The sequence below is a fragment of the Rhipicephalus microplus genome, chromosome 10, assembly GCF_043290135.1.
Source record: "Rhipicephalus microplus isolate Deutch F79 chromosome 10, USDA_Rmic, whole genome shotgun sequence".
NCBI classification, from domain to species: Eukaryota; Metazoa; Arthropoda; class Arachnida; order Ixodida; family Ixodidae; genus Rhipicephalus; species Rhipicephalus microplus.
The window spans coordinates 82577804-82601579 of NC_134709.1; the positions used below are offsets into that span (position 1 = coordinate 82577804).

At 43.6% G+C, this 23776-nt stretch overlaps 1 protein-coding gene across 1 annotated transcript in view; it reads left to right on the forward strand.

Annotated features, from left to right (window-relative positions):
- The window catches only part of LOC142774774 (protein O-mannosyl-transferase TMTC1-like), a 60638-nt gene extending 37167 nt beyond the window's left edge, over positions 1-23471 (forward strand). Inside the window, exons 6-18 of the mRNA XM_075875809.1 lie at positions 879-982; positions 2199-2400; positions 8388-8563; positions 13338-13505; positions 13663-13776; positions 14263-14406; positions 14855-15066; positions 16014-16149; positions 17078-17222; positions 18205-18342; positions 19209-19331; positions 20092-20169; positions 20393-23471. Of these exons, the coding sequence (XP_075731924.1) occupies positions 879-982; positions 2199-2400; positions 8388-8563; positions 13338-13505; positions 13663-13776; positions 14263-14406; positions 14855-15066; positions 16014-16149; positions 17078-17222; positions 18205-18342; positions 19209-19331; positions 20092-20169; positions 20393-20530 (1878 nt within the window). The 3' untranslated portion in view covers positions 20531-23471. The remainder of the gene's footprint in view (positions 1-878; positions 983-2198; positions 2401-8387; positions 8564-13337; positions 13506-13662; positions 13777-14262; positions 14407-14854; positions 15067-16013; positions 16150-17077; positions 17223-18204; positions 18343-19208; positions 19332-20091; positions 20170-20392) is intronic.
- The last annotated feature ends 305 nt before the right edge of the window (positions 23472-23776 follow it).

Sequence of the window (23776 nt, forward strand, 5' to 3'; positions counted from 1 at the left end):
CTCGCATCAGAACAATAGCGTTGCCACGCTGTGCAGGAGTGATAGAAGAAAGCGAAACAGTCGCTATTGTTTTAGTCAAGCTTCCCTCGATGAGTAAACGTCCCCGCGTACTTATATGATCTGGATCTTGCTTTCTTGTATGGCCAGTACGCGCTAGTGATGCGTAGTCACTTCCTGAAATTCGTAAGAATAGCACGGTGATATCACAATTCTCGATCCTGTCTAGCTCGCCATAATTTCCCGTGCTTGCGTGCTTCCCATTAACTTTACAGAGGGAACAAGAATGTTTCGCATTAAATCCCGTGTGTTGCCTGCGTCATCAGTTGTAAAAAAACACGTGTTTTCTGGTAATAAAAACTTCAGAAATGTGCAGGTGAACGAAACAATAAAAATAATGATAATCACAGTGATTCCTATACACGTGCTGCCTCATAAAGTGCAATGTTGACTGTCACAACCAAAATGTGACGGAAGTGTCGGCGAATAGACGTAGAAGAATTACTGTTTTTTTTTGTTCTTTAAAAAAATCATTAGGTTCTCTCAAAAAGAAATTAAGTATACCAGCAAGCAAAAAAATTCTGCCGTATAATTCATGGCTTCCGACCGAATAGCGTCCAACAAACCAAGGCTCTGTACCTTTATTAATTCCTTCACATGACATATATTTATCAACTGCCTCCCTTTGCAATGCGAGAAATGTCTACTAGTTTAGTCTATAGACTGGCGCAACTCCCCGGTGGATGGGAATTGTTGTCTTGAATGAACCCAGAAAATTTATGACGTTTTCGGAGCAATCACTGGCAGAAACTAAAGCAAGGAAAGCACTAGGCAATGACATCTATTGCGCTGATATCGTGTTTTTTTATTTCTATGTGCAGACGATATTGCTCCTATGCTTCAGGATATGCATTCTGCAAGGAAGCTTTCCTGAATTTTCTGAGATGGACAACCCTGCAGCCTTCTCCTCGATGCGCAGAACCAGGTGAACGTACCTTTCAAATATGGCTAGTGATAGTAAGAAAGTGTCCTAAATCATTAGGTTTCATTACAAATGCAATACCGGCTTATAACTATTATTTTACCCTTTTATGATCAGCAAGTGCACTTTTCCGCACTGTACATACCCTCAACTAGTGCCGGCATCTTTCAGGTCGAGACTAACTCCTAGTTGCACGCGCCGGAGCTTGTCGGTAACGCCTGTATATGTCAAGAGAGGAAAGTCAATATTTTTGATGTCTTAGCGCAATTAAACTTTGCACAAGGGACCTTTTTGCAGTAACTGCCTATCCACCATTAGTTTTGATAGCTTGCTTTACAGTTATGAAAAGCGTCTATTGTATCACCATATCGCAGACCCCTCGCTTAACAAAATATTTGAGATCGGCGATCTTTATTAGGGGGCAAGCGGTTCCTTGTATAGAAAAGAACAAGATTGGATTAGTGTCAATAGTCGAAAACTGAATTCTTACAATGTTTTCGCTCGTAGTCATTATAAAATCCCGTTTCCTGTGTCTCGAACTTCTAGAACACATAAAAAACTTGCGAAAAGTCACAGAGATAAAGCCAAGATTTTGAAATGCAAGTCTTGCGTTACTTAGTATACGATGTTACTTTGAAATGATAGAGAGGAACAGCATTATCAAAATACAAGCATTTTAAATTGCGCATCTTGAATCATTCTTCATTAGTCCACTGTTGATTCCAGGATGGCGAACATGATGCTTCAAAATGAAAAAATCGGAGAGAAAAAGTCACGCAAAAAAACAAACAAACAAAATAGGGGATGGAGGAACGCGATGAAAATGGAGTGCAGAACATTTATGCAAGTTTAAATATTAACTGCAGAGTTCGGAGTAAAATTTAATTCTTTAGTAAACATTTTTATATATGCTGCAGTTTTTATAACTTCACTAATGTATATGTCTGGGTATAGATAGAGCTTTGTGGAATTAAAATTCTATAGAGTTTTTTTCGTTACTACAAACTCCAAAAAACAATACTCCAGCAAAACGGTATACTCAATTACTGGCACCTACATAAAAAATTCAGCACCTGCTTACATCCTAAATTCACTTCACAGAGAGTAGGGAGCGTGTTGACAGCACTGCACAAACAATATTAGGTGACGACGCTCATTTTAGGACAAGCCTTGCAAATGCGTGTCGCCCATCCTGATCCCTTCCTTTTCTTTACGACAGGCTACTGACTTACAGCTACTTGTGTGCCTTCAATGCCTGGCTCTTGCTGTGTCCACGCACCCTGTCATACGATTGGCAGATGGGCAGTATACCTCTCGTGACATCACCGTGCGACTGCAGAAATCTGGCTACACTGGCGTTACTCACTTCGCTATTGGCTCTTGGCTGGCGGATTTTGACGAGATTGAAAAGAAAAAGCAGCGTGAGTTGCCATTACGTTTTATAATTCTCATTCTGGGCGCCTTGCCTAGAAACGGAGTAGCAATGAGCTAACTTCAATTTCATGTATGTTTTTTTCGGGGGGAGGGGGACACTGGAATGGCAATTTTTGTGATAATCATGGTGCTACTAAGATCATGCATTCACCTAACGGTTGTTCTATATTTCCTTCATGAAAACGCGTATTTATTATGTTTGTTTCGCTAGGTCGAACAAACTCAAATTTTTTCCAATACGTAAACCACTATATGGCGTCGGTTTACGAAAAACCATCACGAGATCAAGCAACATTACCATCACGAGGTCAACGTGTATTCGGTCTTGTAGCAAGCGTGTAGCCAACATGTATTCAGTCCAGCTGGCCAGTATGTTTATTTTCCTCACGACTGAGGGCAATGGCGTTTAAGCCTACTTGCGCGAACTTCCTGTATGTTATGTTCCAGGGAAGCTCGACATTGCTATATTTATTCGTAGATGGTTCTTCGATACTTGTCCTTCTAGAGGGTCACGAGATAAGTCGTCTATCAGCTGGGTTTTTTTGTAAAACCGGTGAACAAGTTTCCCCATAAAGAGACCAGTAGTCTTAAGAGTACATTTATACACTGGTTCACTCTTCTGTCTTGAAGAAAATTGTATCGGATCTGTGACGAGTGGAAGCCAGTAACAAAAGCCGTTTATTCAAACAAGGAATGCGTATATATAGTATTCAGCATGATAATCACGAGTGGTCATTATCTAAGATTAGTTTCGTTGACGGTGGTGCATGCGTGCGCATGGCTTACAAGCATTGCTCGATCGATACATCTTCCCGCGGGAAAACAAAACAACATAAGTAACTTGATTAAAGTTACTATCATAGCGTAGTCGATCCGGTGGTTGTGTCTCCCGAGCAGACCTGCGTAGGGGAGGAAGTACACCTTGCTGAGGAACTGAAACTTTTGCGGGCGGCTGCTCGGATGATCTGTTACCGGGTCTTCGATGTTCATCACTGTGCTCATGCCGAGCCCGTCCTGGCTCGTCGAGGCCATCACGTTCATCGCTCGATGAGGACTCACTTTCAAAGTCTTCCCGATACTGCTCACCTGTCCTCAGTAGGTGGCCCCGGTTACGTCCAAACCTTCTGCCGTCCTCTGTGGCCACCTCGTAAGATCTCGGTGCGACTCGTTTTAGCACTTGCGCCTTTCTGGTCCATGCCTTGTCTTTGACGCGTACAACTTTGCCTTTCTTGAGTACTGGCAAGCATCTGCCCCGATCATCGGACTGTTTGTGCTTAGTCACGGGAATGCTTGAGTGGTGGCTGAAGTTTGGAAATCTCGTTTCGAGGGGTGACAAACAGTAGCTCAACAGCCCAAGCCAGAAGTCCTGTTTCGTTTCCGCAGTCTTCTTCACGATTCGTTTGGCAATTTGAACGCAATTTTCAGCGAGCTCATTGAACTGAGGGAATGCGGGGCTAGATGTCACATGCTGGAAGTCCTATCTGGAGGCAAAAGGTGCAAATTCATAGGATGAAAACTGAGGACCATTACCGCTGCAAACTTCTACTGGGATGCCATATCTAGCAAAAATGGCACTCAGCTTTTCGATTACAGATATAGTGGTCAAGTCCGTTAGTTTTTCGACTTCTCGCAAATTGGACAAAGCATCGAAGACACAGAGATATGAACTTTCACCTTGCTGGAAAATGTCGACTCCAACTCTGTACCACGCGTATTGCGGTGTCGACCTCAATACTAGCGGCTCACTTTGCTGTGCATAAGCGTACTTGCGGCAGCTTGTACAGCCCTGTAGCATCTTCTCGATGTCCACGTTAAGCCCTGGCCAGAAAACCAGACGTCGAGCTTTTGCTTTGGCCTTGTTGATACCCAAGTGCCCTTCATGAATGCAGTCGAGTATTTCTCGCCTCAATGACTTTGGAATAATCACTTGGCATCCCTTAAGTAAAATGCCCTGTACGAGTGATAACTCGGATGCGAAGTGTTTCAATGGGCCCTCGAGCTTTCCCTTGCTGCACAAGTAGTCGATAACAGCTCGAAACTCGGGGTCGGCTGCAGTTTCCTTTGCTAGGCGATCCATGGTCTTTTGTCTCACCAACTCGGACACAATTCTCGTTTAATGGACTTCCACGTCCTCGTTGAAACCAACGTCTCCTGCGGCACTTGGTGACGCCCTGGACAGCACGTCCACCAGGAGCAGCTGCTTGCCTGGCACGAAGTAAAGATCGAAGTCATAGGTGAACAAACGCAGAAAGAAACGCTGATGTCATGGCGGCATGTCACCAATAGGTTTTGTAGCAATGACAATCAACGGACGATGGTCAGTTTCAAACACAATCTTGCGTCCATAAACAAACTGGTGAAACTTTTCGCATCCGTAGGTAATTGCCATCGCCTCTTTTTCGATTTGAGAGTATCTTTGTTCTGCATCGCTCATAGCGCGAGATGCATAGACAACTGTCCGCCAATCGTCACGGTAACGCTGTAGAAGAGCTGCTCTTAGCCCACATTTCGAATGATCTGCAGAGATTTTAGTTTCTCTAGACGCGTCAAAGATGGCGAGCAGTGGTGGTTTGATAAGATGCTCGCAAATAACTGCCCACTAATGCGCATGGTTCTTTGTCCATTAAAAAGTGGTGTATTTTTTTTTAAAAGGCTGCGCAGCAGGTTCGTCTTATCGGCCAGGTTTGGTATGAATTTGCCAAAGTAATTAGCCACGCCTAGCATCCGGTGTACGGCTGCCTTGTCGGCCGGGTGAGGTAAATCGCCCAGTGATGCGCTCAACAAAGAATTTGGTTGTATTCACTCTTTAGGTATGACGTCACCCAAGAAATAAATTTCAGTCAGCCCGAACTTGCATTTATCAGCATTAAACGTCAAACCAGCCTGTCTGGCTAAGTGCAAAGCATGACGGAGGCGCGCATTGTCTTCATCTTTAGTAGTTTCATATATTAGGACATTATAAACATACACGTGCACTCCTGCTGCGCGGTCGAAGATTTCGCTCATCGCCTTCTGCAAAACTTCTGGAGCGGAAGCTAAACCGAATGGGAGCCTGAGAAAACGGCATCGCCCGAACGGTGTGCTGAACGGGCAGATATTGGACGTTGCATTATCTAAAGGGATTTGATAAAACCCGGAGTTTGCATCAAGGCGCCAGAAATATTTGGCCCTTGCTAACTCAGCCTCAATATCTTCTCGCTTTGGTATTTGATAATGTTCTCGCTTTAGACACTCATTGATGTTCCTAAGATCCATGCACAAACGCAGCTTTTCGTTTTTCTTTTTTACGATTACTAGAGGGCTCACCCAGTCTAGTGGCGCGTTGACCTTCTCTATGATGCCGCCTCTTTTCATCCGGTCGAGCTCATCTCGTAGTGGTCCTCGCAGTGCCAATGATACGCGCCGCGCTGGCATTACTACTGGTGCTGAATCCTTCTGCAAAACCATGTGGTACTGTTGATGCAAGCAGCCAGCTCCCTGAAATAAATCCGAGAGTTCTTTGACAATGTCACTGGTGCCGTCTTTTCTGACCATGTTTACGTTGCGCGACACCAGACCCAGAGTTTCACTTGCGGCTAATCCCAAAATAGCGGGGCTGCTATTTTTCACAACGAAAAAGGGGATGCTACAGGACCGATCATTCGTCTCAACTTGCAGTGTTGCCACGCCGACGTGTTTGATAACACCTCCGCTGTAGGACCGAAGTACGGCACAGCTTGGGTAAAGCTTCAGGTCCCCCTTGCACCTTCGGTAGAGTAAGGCAGCAGATTTGCCTGAGAGCCTGTGTCAACCTTAAGCACCACCTTTTCACCCGCAACCTGCGCTTTGACTGTCCAATCTTCCCTGCTGTTGACGTTGCAAATTTTTACATTTAAAACGCTGAAGTCATCGCTTTTTTTGTGAACCTCTTCTACTTGACGTTTCGTGCTGCACCTAGTGAAGTGATTTCTTCCTTTACACACGAAGCAAGTTTTTGCAAAGGCTGGACACCTAGCACGCGCGTGAGAGCGACTGCATTTGGCACAAACGTGTTTGCGATTTTTTAACCACGTCTATCTGGTTGTATGCATGGGACCACGCTTCATTATGCTGGATGGATACTTCCGCAGCTCGACATATTTGCCCTGCTTTGTCGAGCGTCAAGTCTTCCTTTTTGAGCATTTTTTGCGCAGCTTGGCGTTGTTTGTGCCGAAGACTATCTGGTCCCGTATTAAAGATTCTGTCAAAGAATCGAAGTTGCAGCTGCGTGCCTGTCTCTTGGGGTTGCGTAGAAAATGCTCAAAGGGTTCGCCTTCTGCTTGTGTCCTAATGAGGAACAGATATCTCTCAAAAACCTCATTTTGCTGCTCTTGGCAATATTCATCGAATTTCTTCACAACCGTCTCGTAATCTTGCTTGCCTTCACTCTCAGAAAAATAGAAATTGTTTGAATACCTCGAGTGCTTCGTCTCCCGCAAAGCTCAGCAGGAGCGTGGTCTTGACAGCTGGAGTCCTGGGTTCCTTCGCTGGTGATGTCGCCTCCAAGAACAGCTCAAACTTCTGTTTGAATCTCTCCCAGTACTTTGCCATGTTTCTTGATAGCAGCAAGGGTTCTGGTGCCTTGATAAGTTCCATTGCTAATGCTCAATTTTGCCGGGCGGTCGTGGCTTCTAATTGCATAGACAGCTTGCGGGCCGATTTTATTTATGCCGCGGAGCGACGCGCCCACTTCTGACACCTTGTATCAGATCTGTGACGAGTGGAAACCTGTAACAAAAGTCGTTTATTCAAACAAATAATGCGTATATATATTATTAAGCATGATAACCGCGTGTGGTCATTATCTAAGATTAGTTTTGTTGACGGTGGTGCATGCGTGCGCACGGCTTACAAGCAATGCTCGATCGATAAAATCGATAAATAAATGAAAGTGAATGGCTATGCATATACACTTGTAATGGGGCGAACTTTTGTGTCTGTTTTCTTCACTATTTTATGCCCTCTACCATAAAAATCCATGTAGCAGATTTTTCTCAAAGATGATATTTTGGCTGTTCTGGCAGTAACGCAGTCAGTGCTTTTAATAAGACTGAACAATCAAAATCATAAACTTATAGCTGGCTTGCTCATCATAACAGCAAGGACCACACCTTTTCTACCTGAGACGAAAGCAAAGTTTAAAGCCAAAGGTAATCATGAAGGTAGAGTGTGCAAACAAAAACACAAATACTGGGAACAAGACAACACAAACGCCATTTGGTCCTTTCTGTTGCGTTTCAGTCTGCACGCGTTACCTTCCTTTATGATGAGTCTTTACTGATTAGTTCGAGTTTCTGCCACTTTAAGCATTGCCTTTACCATTTGTAGACGTGTGCGTGAGTGTATTTGTTTTCTTGCATATGTGTGTTTTTAGGCTAAACATTTAAGGGGTGAAGCTCCTTAAGGCGTGTTTAGGTCGTCACATCTATGTATGCATGTATGTATTAACCACCTCACAGCATATCCACGAAGTGAATGATGAGTGGGGAGAAGCGTCGGAGGGTTTTATCGGCAAACAGTGAATCATCCGCCGCCTGCGTCTGTCTGTCGTTTGTCTGTCTGTTTGACACACAGGCGGACGTATGGATGGACGCATGGCCGGACGCACATACTGGCACACGGAGGAGCACACGCACGGATGAATGCACGGACGGAGGGATAGACGGACGTAAAGACGAACGCACGGATGGACGTACGGACGTACGCACGGACAGACGGATGCATGGACAGACGGATGGATGCACGAATGGACACACAGACGGACGGAAGCGAGAACGAACGGATGGACGGAAGCGCGGACAGGCAGATGGACGCTTCGCCCCATTCATCACCATTCACTCCGTGGATATGCTGTGATGTTTCGAATCACACACTGCGCAAAATTGTCACCGATATCTGTTGATAGGATCGCTTGAGATATTTAAGTGATTGGTATTATTTTATGTGACGCATGAAGCCTGCCAGTGGATCAAGAGAACAACTATGTTACTGCAACAACACTGAGCAACTGCGTGACCCCTCATTAACACTACTGGTGCCCCTGCTCCTGACTGTGCTGCCATTCCTTCCGGCGTCCAACCTGTTCGTGACCGTCGGCTTCGTCGTAGCTGAGAGAGTCCTCTACATTCCCAGGTACAGAATACTTTTTAACAGGGCACATGATAGTAATCGTATGTGTACCTATGATAGCGGATAACGAATGGTGTTCAAAAGGCGGAATGATTTGATTGAATTTGATATGTGAAAAATAACTATTATATATGAATTGAACCGCGCAAACACATCTTTCAAGAAGACGTTGCAGCCTTTGCCTAGTGGCGAAAGGCTGCAACTATCAGTGGAGCTACTTTTTTACCTAGCTTATGCTAGTAATGCCAAATATTTGCCAGATATCCCATGTTTTCGCTAGTAGTACTAAGTATGCCCAGACATGCCTTGACATGTCCCATTTCTATCTGTTACCTGATGTTGATTTTAGCCAGGTCACTCTACTATTACGTGGTTTATGACGGTAACATGCAACGTGACCTGCGATTACGAGGTTTATTTATGACGGCAACATGTGACATAACTGGCTGTGATGCGATGCAGCCTGATATCAGCCACCCGACTAATTGATACGTCTTTTTAGTCATGCGACTAGGTGTAGCATGATTTGTGGTGACGCGAGTGTTTTTCATTAAATGCAGATAAAGAGAGGTGACGTGAGCGTTTTGTGATGTTCAGTCATGTGACTTTGCTACGTGGTTATAGTTAGGTGAGCGAGCGTTACGTGATCTTACGTCATTTTAGTCACATGAGAGAACAATTGTGACGGTATATATTATTCTGTCAACTAAGAGACTCACCCGTCCTAGATTTTGCATTCCACGCCAGAAAAGAAACCAGCGGTCGTGTTATGGGAGCGAAGCGAAAGGTATAGGAGATTAAGCAAGCTTGTTCCTGTTCAGTGTGATCATTCCTGTTCCCACTATCTGGACAAGGGAAATCTAAAGAGCTCCACGCTGGAAATTAGAAAGTATCATTGCGTATAGTTCACTTTCATTTTTGACGTAGTCACCTAACTCTGTGAACAATTTGACACCGCATTCACTAAGAAGCGCGAGGATAATAGCAAAGCATAAAAACAATAATTAAAATAAATAGCGATATTGAAAACTTTTTACTCTGGCAAATGAGTTCATTTCATGTGGTGTGTGTACACCATCGCTGGTGGGCACTTTATTTAATCCCTATATACCTTCAAAAGGTTTTTTCTGGCAGTGAGTACCTTTGCCACATTAACACTCAACATACAACGAAGCACCCTTTACAGGCAACTCCACAACGATCACAATTATAGAGAAAGCTTGTGAAGAAGTGGCAACACAAAACTGTTGTCATATTACTCTCACGCGGAAGAGCTAAGTAACAGTTTAAATTGACGTCTTTATTCGTGAAAAATTTAGGAATGTGACAACGTGTACTTCAACACAAGAGACGAACAAAATAACAGTCCTCAATTATTCGCCGCTTTGATGCATTGCTGGACTCATCGTAATTCACGTTTCGCAAGAAACTGACATTTTAATTGAATCTTTTTAGAACCTATGCGAAAATATCTTTATTTTGTTTTTCACTTTATATGATCTCTTCTTTGGGGGGTGCAACTGTTTCTTACGGGCAGCCGACGCAGAATTTTCCTGCTCTCTTCTCGCAATACGATGATTCTCATGATCAAGCAAACAAAATGGGGAACATAGCGTTTGTCCTTTGCGAACTAGCTTGTTGACCTACTTGTCGTATATATCAGTGTACACTTTTCTAAAACTTCCCATTATACGTTTTAAGTTAAGCGTTTGCGTCGAAGCCTTGTATCCCGTGTTAACATAAACTGCACAAGTTAAACACACACGTACACTTGAGATGAAAGACTTCTAAACAGTAAGTATCACTGCAGCGATACCTCTGCTCAAGGACTCTTTCATCGCTCGAAATTACTATGTTGTCCTGTACTTCTAAAGTTCAGAAGTAGCTTCATAGCTTCTTCAAAGATAGTGAAAGTGCAAATGACTCTTTCACTAAATTATATATCCAGCAGTTTCTTTCTTCATATCCAAAAAAAAAAGAGGCTAAACCTTTTTTTTTTCTTCATGATGTCGATTTCTAGGTAATTGCATCCCCAGTTGTTTTAGTAAATTCCCGGTATGATCATTCGGCGCCCTCACTGTCATAGCATAATACGTTGAATAGCACACAGAAACTAGTTGTAATAACATGTGAATGCACAGTTTTTTGCACCAGTTCACACTGTCTTATCATGTTCACACGCAAATCTTTCTATTTCTACTTCATTTATTACACTAACAATTCATTTCATATATGATAACCCATGGCCTATCACAAGCGATCATACATCCCGGTTTCTTCTAAGTAGCCTGTCGGGACTATATAGGTTGTGTTCGCATGGTGTATATATCATGTTGCTCATGCATTCTGGCATGACAAACATGTTATACACGGAATGTCCAAAGTCAAGCTTAATGTTTTTCTTAAAATTCAGCACTGGAAAGAACATAACATCTATCTTTGCTGATAACTTATGTATCCAGGGGGACACAAAGTGATACAATAATGGTGGCTGTCAGTGGCCCAAATAATCAGGATTCAATAATTAACTTTTCAGGAATTCCTGTGAGCGGGCATATTTGTATTGCGAAGTGGGGAACAGTTGTGTTTCTAAACAATTGCACGTTGTAAAAATTCTTCTAGCATTCCTGTGCTCCAAGATATTGTGTGGAAACCTCATTGTGCTTAGCATGACTACACGTGCAAGACAATCAGCACTAGCGCGAACGTACTTTTCGATGGGCCATGGTGGTTACGTGTAATCTGACAATGGGTAGAGGGCATTGGTAAAGATGACAACGGTTGCCCTTTTAATACAGGCGGGCGATACCAAGTTACGACTGTTTGTGACATTGGGGAGAAACATTACACCGATATTTACAGCCCTGCATGCATAATGATGCAAGGTAAAATTAAACCTTACCGTGGCATACCTCGGAGAACAGAAATGCTAGAGGAATTCCTCCACGTGTAGATGTTTTGAAACGCAACTGCCTCCAACTTTTCAATACAAGAATGTCTGCTTACTGTAGTCATTGAAAAGCTAATTACTAATGGCATCTTCGAGAAAGCGCACCGATGTGTACAAGTGTGCGCCGGTGGGTCAGTACGTATTCGATATATCGCACCGGTGCACACAAACCATCTTCGGTAACCAGGGCGCACCCTGTCGGGGAACTTCTTTTTTGCGCTGCTCCGAGGTGCTCCCAAAAAATTGGTGGAGCGACGCTGTGTAATCCCAGCATTTGTTGCGTGCCATGCGCGTAGCAGAGAATCAGCAGACCACCCCCAACGGCTGGTGTGGCGACAGCAAAAAAGATAGCGCGCCTCGAATTTCAGGAGGCTTGTTTGTCCATTTCATTTGATGACGACAGTGAAGATGGAATTTTGCTAAGCTTGGAGACCAGGCACACCGATGAAGTACCGAAAGTGCGCAATTTCGTATCGGAAACCGTCAAGCTCTACTCCGACGTCGATGTGAGTAATTTTATATAGATATATAATTTAAAAGTGTGTGCACTTGAGCTTATAGGCTCTATTCATAGCGGAAAACAGCGCTCATCGTGTAGCAGACGATGCAAAAAGCCGGACGGAGCAGAGGGGGGCGCATGCCGCGCCGCGGTGATCTAGTGGCTAAGGTACTCGGCTGCTGACCCGCAGGTCGCGGGTTCGAATCCCGGCTGCGGCGGCTGCATTTCCGATGGAGGCGGAAATGAAGGAGTGTGTGCTCAGATTTGGGTGCACGTTAAAGAACCCCAGGTGGGCCAAATTTCCGGAACCCTCCACTACGGCGTCTCTCAATCATATGGTGGTTTTGGGACGTTAAACCCCACATATCAATCAATCAATCACAGGGGGGCGCAAATTCAAAGCGCGCGCGTTACGCTAGGCGGCGCTAGCAGTGCGCACCAAAGTGGTCCATTTTGTCTTTGGTATTTCCATTTGCCCCTCCACAGAACTGGGGCGTTCTGCCTTTTTTTTTTTGTTTTGGGGAAATTCTAGACTGCTCCGGGGCACAATTCCGAAGGTGCTATAAATCCTAGCTGATTTAGACATTGAGAGCTACCATTATTGTCTCTAGGACCCCCTGGATACATAACTGTTCTCCGAAGGTGGTTTTTACGTTCTTCCTTGTGCTGAAATTTAAGAAAACCATAAAGAAAAACTTTGAACAGCGGGAATAGTGAACTAGATCTCAAAACACCAATGACTTCATTGATTGATGATTGATTGATTTATATGTGGGGTTTAACGTCCCAAAACCACTATATGATTATGAGAGACGCCGTAGTGGAGGGCTCCGGAAATTTAGACCACCTGGGGTTCTTTAACGTGCACCCAAATCTGAGCACACGGGCCTACAACATTTCCGCCTCCATCGGAAATGCAGCCGCCGCAGCCGGGATTCGAACCCGCGCCCTGCGGGTCAGCAGCCGAGTACCTTAGCCACTAGACCACCGCGGCGGGGCCCAATGACTTCATTAGCAACGAAATACGAAATAAGCAATGTATGGGACTCTTTACTGGCTGCTTCCCATCGCATTGATTCCCAGACAGATTTTTTTTTACACAAAACGCTGCGTATGATTCAGCTTTTAGCGTTGCGCTCGGCTCGTCAAGCAATCAGTATCTTTTAGAGTTATCAATGCAAGCTTCTCATATTACGAAGTTGGCATAGACAAGACACAACTGTTGGTGTTTATTCGTTTGCCATCGTAATGTGTGGTTTCTTGTTTGATGTTCCATTTAAGTATTAGATACTGCAGAGTTTGCTGCACTGGAATTCTCCTTATTACAGCATCGGCATGTCCTTGTTGGTGGCTGAAGGGCTGTGCCGCCTTCACATGCGGTGCTCTCGAGTGCTCCGGTGGTGCTCTACGAGCATCTGCTTCATTCTGGTGCTGCTGTTCGCTGCCCGCACCTGGAGCAGGAACAGCGTGTGGGCGTCCAGAGAGGCCCTGTTCGAGTGGGTGAAATTCGTACTGTTTTCACGTGCAGTTCAGCTTTTGTTTCACATTCATTGTTGACCAAACGTAAAACGTGAATCAACATTGCATGCTTTCTTTTTCTTCTTTCGTTACGCATATTTACATTAGGTTAATGATGCATTTTGTCTGTTTCAGATCCGGTGTAAGGGACCTTTCGGGAAACGCTAAGGTGCATTACAATTACGCTAATCTGCAAAAGGACATTGGCAACTCAGATTTGGCCATCAAACACTACCGGCTAGCAATTGCGTGAGTTCTCGGTCGCTGTAATCTTTGCTCAACGTTTCTTACATGCAGTGTTCTTGTCCAGAAACATTCTTCATTTAGTGCTTATTCGTTTGTTTTTATGTATGAAGTGGTTTTCACTCTTTTTGTCACCAAACGTCGCGTGACATTGAAGAAAAAAGACAGCACCACAAACCTGGTACCCAAACGATACCATCCGAATCATAAAATGAGGCATGCAGGGTTTTATACGACGTAATCCGGGCATTCGCACGAGGTCTACTGGCCAAAGAAGCAATCTTTGTTTTAATATGGTATGTGCTTAATAAACCTTTGAACGGGATTGCATTACCCACGCTTGTTCAGGACCAGACAAGCGAGAAAGAATATTTATTTTTACTGCGATTACTGAAGCCTTCGCTTGCGCTGGTGAGGACGTGGCATACTGTAGCAGGTGATGAGGCGTAATGCGATAAGGTGATCTTTGAACACCATTTCCGATTCCCGCAGGTTGTGGCCAAATCACGCCAGCGCTCACAATAACTTGGGCACTGTACTGACGTCAGCGGAGGAATCTGAACAACACTTTCGGTACGCCTTGAACGTGAATGCAAACCACCCAGGGGCTCATTTTAACCTGGCGAATATCTACAGGTACGTTTGACTTTTCTAGCAAGGTGTGGGTGTAGCGAGGTTAAAAACTGAGAGGAAAGATGCACACACTTGCAGCGAAACATTATTTTTTGTTGATTGTAAATATAAAGCCATTAAACAAAATTGACAGCATATTTACGGAGTGAATGAGGATGAGTGGGCCGAAGCGTCCGTCAATCTGTCCATGCTTCCGTCCGTGTGTCCATCCGTCCTTACGTGCGCCCGTTCGTTCATACGTTCATTTTGACAACCTGGGGTTCTTTAACGTGCACCCAAGTCTGAGCACACGCGGCTGCACCAATTTCGCCTTCATCGAAAATGCAGTCACCGCTGCCGGGATTCGTTCCCGCAACCTGCGGGTCAGTAGCCAAGTACCTTCGTCACTGGATTACCATGGTGGGGCGAAAAAGGAGAAACTTCACAGTTAGCGCTCTTTTCCCACGTGCAGCAAGCAAGGCCAAAAGGACGTCGCAAGAGCTCTGCTGGAACGTGCGGTGGAGCTTGATCCAGACTTCTGCCAGGCGTACTCGTCACTTGCGGCCCTCATGGCTGAAAAAGGTGACCTGGTTGAAGCAGAGAGGTTGCACCAGATGGCGTTACGCAGCGATGGCCGAAATGCGGATGCCCGCAACAACTACGGCACATTCCTTCAGTCACACGGTGAGGCCGGCTGTACTGTGGCTTCTATTCATTCCTATTAAGTTCACAGTCATGCTATGTATAAAAGGTGTTAAGTACTACTTTAATAGCTAAATAACTGGTAACTCCTCTGGTAAGCTGTATCTAAGCCAAATCAGGCAAATACTTGAAAATTGTTACTGCAATGTATGACAAGATTTGATATTGATATGTGTGATTGAACGTCTCAAAACCACTATACGGTTTAGAGAGACGCCGTAGAATAGGCCTACAAAAATTCCGACCACCTGGGGTTCTTTAACGTGCATCCAAATCTAAGCACACAGGCCTACACCATTTTCGCTTCCATTGAAAATGCATTCACTGGTGCCGGGATTCGATCCCGTGACCTGTGGGTCAGCATCCGAGTACCTTAGCCACTAGACCACCGCGGCGAGGCAACGTATGACAAGTTTCCTGAGGTCCCATTTCAACGTACAAGTGACAATTCTACCCCAGCACAAGGTAGCCAGCCAGTCTAAGAAATGGCTAACCTCCCTGTCATTCCGCTTAAACTTTCTTCCTCCTCCTTCCTCCTAATAAGACGGCTGGACGCATTTCCTGATTCAATATTCAGACGTTATATTTTTAGCACGTCCTCCGACCTTTCTAACGGTGTAAACATGATATGCTGGAGGAGTGGTAAAATAATGAAGCGTTTGGAGGCACTGCTACATGGCACGTTTGTCGACAATAACTTCAAACAGCGAACTTGGAAATTCCAAGCGAGCAGAAATTGCTGAAAAGACATATTGTAGAGTTGTTCAACGAAAACGGCTGTTGGTACTGAAGTATATACCTGCCGCTTCGCACAAAGGACACCCTGGTTTTATAATTTGTCATTTATAATATAATTAGAATTACTTGTTGCAATATTCTGCCTTTTGATATTTTTATTCAAGTAATCATGGATATGCTTTTTTGTGCAGGCCGTGCTGAGGAGGCCATGGCACAGTATGAGCAAGCTCTTGACATCCAGCAAAACCACACCGTGGCACTATTGAACGCAGCTAGAAGCCTTCACAGCATGAACCTCAACATGCAGGCTGAGAGTCTCTACAAGAGGTCAGACAGTATACCAACAGCCGACCTCGGTGCATAGAACTACATTAACCTATCAATTTCCCGGTGGTTGTGACAACATACTGACCACATGTCATAACAGCTGACCTAAATAGAGGATCAATTGATTAAATTTCCTGGCAGGTTCTTTTGCAACATATACATATTACTGATGCCACTGAACCATCAGAACCACGCCCAGTGCCTCAAATCAATAGTTTCTTACGTTTTCGATTGAGCGGGCCAAGTCGCGGTAGAGCTTTAAGAAAGGTGAGCGTTGGTTGAAAACGTCGTAAGCCGAATATTCTCAGCATAGACCGATGTTATTGAAGGCCACTAGCTGGTCCATGTTGTTAGGGGGAAAATCTGAACATGATACCGTCACTGAGTGTTCGTGTTCCAGTGATGGCTTTCTTACAAGACGCTTCCTCGTAGTTAACATAATGTAATGTATTACTCGTGTTTTACGTAATACTTTCCTTGACGTGTATTTGTAGGAACTGCGCATCGATGCCCCCTAGTGCGTTCTAGCCTTTCAGATAGCACTAGTGTTACAATTAGTGCTTCAGATGTATTTAGTAGGTAACACTGATGTTGCCTTAATATTCACGTTGTCAATTTCAATGAATGAGCTGCTGAGTGACATCTACCATAGCATGACATCACGAGTATCAGGGAGTGAGTTTTCCAACCATGTTTCAAAAGCTTGGCTTCCTACAAAATAACTTTTGACACATCGTATCAGAGTTGTTTTTCATCGTATATACAAATGATGTTGTAGAGCAAATGTGAGACGGTCGCTCAAGAAGCCTCACTAAACGTACGTTGCCGTTAAGCCAGCACCATGCACGCTATACGTGAATCTGGCATACTGGTCAAATTTTCGCAGTTTCACTTTCCTTGATAACATGTGTTCTTCTTTAACGGACAGGGCCCTCGCTGTTGAGCCGGATCCACAGGTGATGGACAACCTGGCTGTGTTCTACGTCAACGCTGGCCGCCTGGCCGAAGCCAAAGAGCTGTTTGAGGATATTCACAGGCGTTTCCCGGAGCACCGTGAAAGCAAGGTTCACCATGTAAGTCAGGGACGCCAAGCGTAACTTCGATTCTACCAATAAAATCTTTGTTAACACCTAGTATGTGGCATCATTGGCCTTCGCGCACTTCTCCTTTTCACAAGAGAAAAACATCAGACTAGAAATGGCAGACCATTTCTGTTCTATTCTTATGACTAACTTACGCACATAACATCTTTTGTCTTTTTTTGCTATTTACTGTCAGGCGAGATGGCTGTAATAAATAATAAGCACAGTTTTTATGTACAGGCTATAGTTCATTGCCTCTTAAACACAAAAGAGCCGCCAGAATTCTAAACGTATTTCCAATAAACTGACCCAACTTTCTCTGTTGATGTCTGCGACACACCGCGAACGGCTGAAAGCATTTGTGTTTGTAGCGCGACTTTGATGCAAAAAATTAGTTTAGAAAGGCAGTGACGTAATACCAGCCAAGGTTGTACAAGAGTACCGGACGCGTGTGCATGCATTAAAATCAACTTAAATGCTCTCAAGGTGCATGGTTGAGAAAAAAGAATAATGAATTCTTCAAAATATAGAATACATTCTCGAGAGTGTGTGCAAAAAAAGAACGGGTATATTTGTGACTGTGTGAGGTTGACGTTAAAGTAATTTTGAATTATATGTCACGACAGGTGAAAGGCGTGCTGATGTTCGTTGCTGCAGTAGCTGTTTAGGCACTGCTGCATTCATACGTGTTAAATATCTGCATTTCTATGAGTGAACGTGTTTGTATTCGTGCTTCACTATGTAAAGGCTATAAATGAGTACTGTACCGATTTAGCGTGCTGTGGAAAGCGGCTTATGGTGCATTCATCGTAATAAGGGCTGCAGCGCGAGCACGAAGTTGCTAGAAGAAACGGGAAACGAAAGGCGAGGCAAGGCACCTTCGTGCTCGCGCTGCAGCCCTTATTACCATGAATTCCAACCAACTAGCCCAAATAGCCGTTCTTATGGTGTATTACTTTAACTTTATTTTCAGGCTCAGCTCCTGATTCAGCTCAGAAGTTTTCGAGCAGCTGAAGACCTCCTACTGGATGTGATTGAACACAACAGCACCGACAGAGGAGCGTTGCACACGGCTGCCCTTTTATACAACCACATCAACCACACAGTCGAGGTACTTGTTATCTTATACCGAATTGGACAACCAAGTTGTTTTGTTTGTGTGCGAACCAAGCATTTGTTTCTGCGCGCAATATCACTTGCTTGTCAATGTTTTCCTTGCGTGCGCGTACTTAAAATTATCGTTCTTTATTTCTCCCTCAGCATTTTCCACAGAAACATATCACTGGCCTTCGTCCGTTATATTATTTCACCGAATGTAATAGCGCGGGTAAATCTGCACTCCCTGTAATAATGTTTCCCGTTATCCCTATAACTCAGGTTACTTGATTTTTCTGCGAGAAATAATGGTTCTATTTCTTGCACTACATCACTGTAAAGAAAATGGCGAGCAAGCATGCGATTTTGTTTTTATTGTCAAATATCTTCAGGCAGCAAGCAGTAAGTGGTGATTAACATCTCAAGATAATTTAAATGCCTAGCAAGTAGCCAAATTGTGGGCTGGGGTGTGGAGTGGCCAAGTTTCGTATCTAGACATCAAATCGAGATGTGATTCAGTACTTTTCTCAGATCTGCTTACCAATTATTTGTAGAAGGCGACTTATTGGTCATTAAATTACATTGCGAATTCCGCATAGGGCGCTCTATAACTACGGTACTGTTGAAGAGACCGTAAAAAGCGCCCTAATTGAAATAACGCCTGAAAAATACGTAAAGAATTTGTGTGATTTTACAAGAACTTGTCTTATACATCTTTATTTTACCTAAATAAACAATATGCCAATTGTATACAGCAAATTAAGTTGCCCACGCTGTCCTGAATACAATTATTAATTTTCCGAACTGCTATGCCTTCTCGCACTAACGTTTATGATCAGTGGATTAGTCATCACGTTGCTAGTATTCTCTCTAATATTTCAGGCACTGGACTACATTTTGAAGGCTCTGAAGCTATGCGATGTTGACGACCTGCGTTGTGCTAAAATACACAGTGATCACGGTGACATACTGAAGGACTTGGGCGACCTCAGCTCGTCGGCAAAGGTTGGTTCTTTGAATGAGGTATTTTTTACTGAATTAGCATATGTTTCTAATCGAACTGGCTTGAACTGATTAATTCTGTTGCGAAAGCTTTAAGTTTTTATAATGTCTGAGATTTCGTTTCATTAAGTTCGGCCAAATGTGCTAGATATGCGGTAAGTTGGAGATACTTTTGCGTGGGCAGAAAGGTGTGCTTACAAAGTAACAAAATTAGCAAAAATATTGTAAATGTATAATTTTAGGTCCAGAAGCAGCTCTTTCACTAAAACGGAGCTTTTTTTTAAAATCTGGCTACATTTTCACTCGGAGCTAATAAGCATTTTAAAGATAGTAGTGTGAAAACGTTTCAACCTAAATCAAACAGTAACATAATGCAATATCGCTGTAAAAAGCTATAATACGACTCATACATTTTTTGGTTTTTATGAATACAAAAAAATATTTTATCCATGCACAAACATTTCATAAGGTTACGTCTTTGATCATTCACTCGATATTTTTGTTCGTTTATTATCTATAGATGTTCTGTGTCGTCAAGGGCAGAACTAAAGCTAAAAAATTTTTTGTGCAAATGTTTCAGGGAAAATAAAAGATGAGTGCCAGAGAATTGTGGATTTCTTAATAATTGTTTTCCTAAGAGACAGTTGTCAGGCATGCATCTAAAGACGCCCACTTAAAAATTTGAGGTTATTTAGCCCCTACGTGTTCTTCGTATAATAACATATATAAAAAACAGAAAGGGCAATTTTGTTTTCTGTTTCAGAGTTACGAAGTGGCCATTCGACTGGATCATGGTCTTGCTCACGCTCATCTGAATCTCGCTGTGATCAGACACTTAGAGGTGAGCATTGAAGTTGCGATAGTTGGTAGAACATTTCTAAAATTTGTTTACTCATGCTTCAATATTCATTTTTTTTCACCAAAACACACAACACTTGTTTGCTTATTCCTTGCGTTTTCTCTTACAAGAGCTGCACTTGTGCATCAGCAACTGATTATCCGACGCAAAAAAATTTCATGTGCGATCTACTGGCTAACATTTTCTGTTAACCATTGTCTCACAGAGTGACTACCAAGGTGCCTTTCGACACTATCAAGTTGCCCACTCATTAGACCCAGAGAACAAGCTCATTACAGACAACATGGCCAAGCTGAGGCGACGAATCACCAGGCCACTCACGCCTTTCCACGACTGTGTATAGGGCGAATACTTCAAGTCGGAGTGCGGTTACCGTGCAGTTTTCGGCATATGGACATTGATGCTTTGGGCGGTGCCTCTTGAACTGGATTCACGGTGTCGCGTTTTGTAGATTTTGAAAACTTTGCCAGTGAGTATGCAGATGTTCTCGGACTAATATAATTCAAGCGTAATAAGTGTACTTATTTTATCAACTGTGCTTCAAACATTACGTCATCTTTCACAGTGCTGAGATGTCCCCCCCCCCCCCAAATTGTGACATTTTATATTTGTAATAGGAGGGCTGACATTTATTGAACGGGCTTTTTCTTTCATTACACACCGCCCAACTCTTTCGAATTGACGAGGCTTCATGCAGTACTTACCCTCCCTGAATGTCCACAGTGTCACTCAGTGATTTTCATGGAGCGGTTATGGCCTCACCACACCATGTTTATTTGCAATGTTCGCGCGTTAATTAAATTGATTGATTGATATATCGTGTTTCACGCCAAAAAGCCAGCATATAATTATGAAAGACGCTGTATTGAAGGGTTCTGTAAATTTTGACCACCTAGAATTCTTCAACGTGCACCCATATCTGAGCACATGGACCTACAGCATTTTCGCTTCGATTGAAGATGTAGCCTCCGCAGCCCGGATTCAGCAGCCGGATACCTTAGTTACTAGACCACTTCGGCGGGGCTACGTTAATCAGATTGCTTTTGCTTTCTTAAATGATTGCATATATACTCCTATTCAATTTTTTTGCGTGCAAAACAGATAAACCTGCACAGGAGTTTCGCACACAAATTTCCTATACACGAGAACTTTTAAATAGCTTTTGTGGAATTTTAAAATAACACGAACGAAAGTGAATGATGACTAGAATTTTTGGTCACGTATTTCGGTCTTTACACTATTTCAAAAAGAAATTAAAAAACAAGACCCTTGATTACCAACCAATTGTGCCGGCTGTGCCAAACCCATTTATCTTCGGCCTTTTTGTCAGTACTTCTGTAGCTTGCTGTTGTGAAACGTACCACTTCTTTGAGCAGTGTCACAAAACTATGCAACAACGTGCCTATATTTCCGACTGTGAGTGTTGCTGGCGGGGGAGCCATTGCAACGTAACTCTCTCAAAGTGCGACAGATTTGCTCACGCCTTGTTGCTCTGACTGGATCGTCATGTGCGTCGTCAATCACGGAGGCTTACGAATTGAGCGAAGTCCGAATGCAGCAGTGACAGGACACAAGAAGATTTCGCGCAAAAAGTATGACGTCATCACCAGATTGCAGCGCGCGTATACATTGATCTTGTTTGTGTGACCTACAACGAGTGTGCAAAATCTGTGTATGTCCTGCTTTACAGGACGCAATTCAGACAAACGTCCTTAGCTGCTGAATGTCTGCTAGTGTAAATTGGTAGTTGTTCTTTTTCATTGTGCTGAGAACAACAGAGAGTTAAACTGGTTGATGAGCATTTACGATAACAGAAACGGAAGCGTGTACACACGAACACAAGAGAAGCGATCAAGACAACACAAACACCGTGTTGCTGTTGCCTTTGCCTGTTCTGTCGTCACATTGCTCCTTTTGCCACCGAGTTGTTGCCTCGTGAAGGATCTCCGTAGAATAACATTTATTTTACGCATATTTTCATAACTTTTACAAATTCGCAGTAGCTATTTCTTGGTATGTTTGCATTATTTTCAGGTCAGTGAAAACAGGGCGGCACAGAAGCAGACGCACATCAAAATGTTGCGAGTTCATCTGTTCCCGAGTTTCTTCGGCCTTCTTCATGGGACAGCAGTGCCACACCCGCTGAATGCTGTTCGTAACGCTCAACGCTATCTATCCGCCAACGCAGCAGTGGTAGTAGCGCATACGCAGTCTGTTTTTCAGCGGCAGCATACAGTTGTGTGATGGCGTGCAACAACAGCTGGTAAATCGTGGTGAAGCTCGAAGAACGCAAAGGACTGAGAACGTATGATGAAAGAAGGTGTATAAAATCGCCGTCACCACAAGGAGAAGTGAACGATTGCTCAAGGGCATAGGTGTGATAAGAATGGACTAATAGCCCCCCCCCCCTCCTGCCCCATATGTCACTAATTTTTGGTCAGTTGCTCCTAAGGATCGTAATAAAGTGCACTGTCTCTTAGCCTATCTGCACCGGAGACAATGCGAATGACATTTCTTGCGTGATTGCGAGAAAATTGTGACCCGTGTTACTTTATCATCGTAATTATGTGCACGTGGCTTATGTAGAAAGTAAAAATGCTGTCCAAGAATACAGGTGAGCTTTAAGTGGCTTTCGCGCAGCTTACGGGGCAGTAACCAAAAGTGGGTGTTGATGGCGTACCATAGGTGTTAATCGTATCCAAAACGTTTCAAACGCTGAATATGTTGCCTTCCTTCCACTATAGCCGCATAACGAAGTCTTAAAGGCCAGATGACCTTGCAGGAGCCGTTGTTTGCGTCGCCTTACTTCACCAGAGCCTGGCAAAGGTAGATCTTTTTCCAGGAAGCTGTCTCACTGGGTGAATAATCCTGTCAATGCTAGCATGTTCTGGGCGTTCATCGATATTATTGCCCACTGACGTGCAATGATCCGAATTGATGTGTTCATATAGTCCATGATAAGTGATGTCATCGAGCTGTGGGAGTTTTCATGTATAGCTGTGGTCTAAGAGATAAGTCAAAGTTTTTTTTCAACGTCGAATAACTTAATCTACGTTTCGTAGACCTATTTTCAATATTGTCCATTGGGAGAAATTTGCACACTCCTTTGTCCCATGTGTGCGCTTGTTTGTCACCACATGTATTAGAGTGTCATTGTTAGAATTGTCATCTCATGCCTGTCTGACTGGGTGTTTTCATCCGTAGCAAGTTTGTAAAAGACTTCATGTTGTCATGTCCCACACTAAAAAAATGCGATGTCTTCATAAAACTCTGTCTGTTTTTCAGTGAGTATTCTGATAACCGTATAGTTTTATTTTTTGTTTCGCAAGAGCGCGCGTCATCACATTTAGTCCAGCCCTCCACCGATACACGGCCTCAAAATTTACCTCTACTGCACGCTCTTCTACACATTCTGTGTAGATTAACCAGACTGTCATGAATAGTAACTGTGACTTCATTACAGTGATCTCGAAAAACACTTACGAAGATAAGCACTGATTATGTAAACAAGAAACTGATGGTGTCAAAAAAAACTAGACACAATTCAACTAGGTCATGGTGCGTGATCATTCGGCCACACATGTTCAGT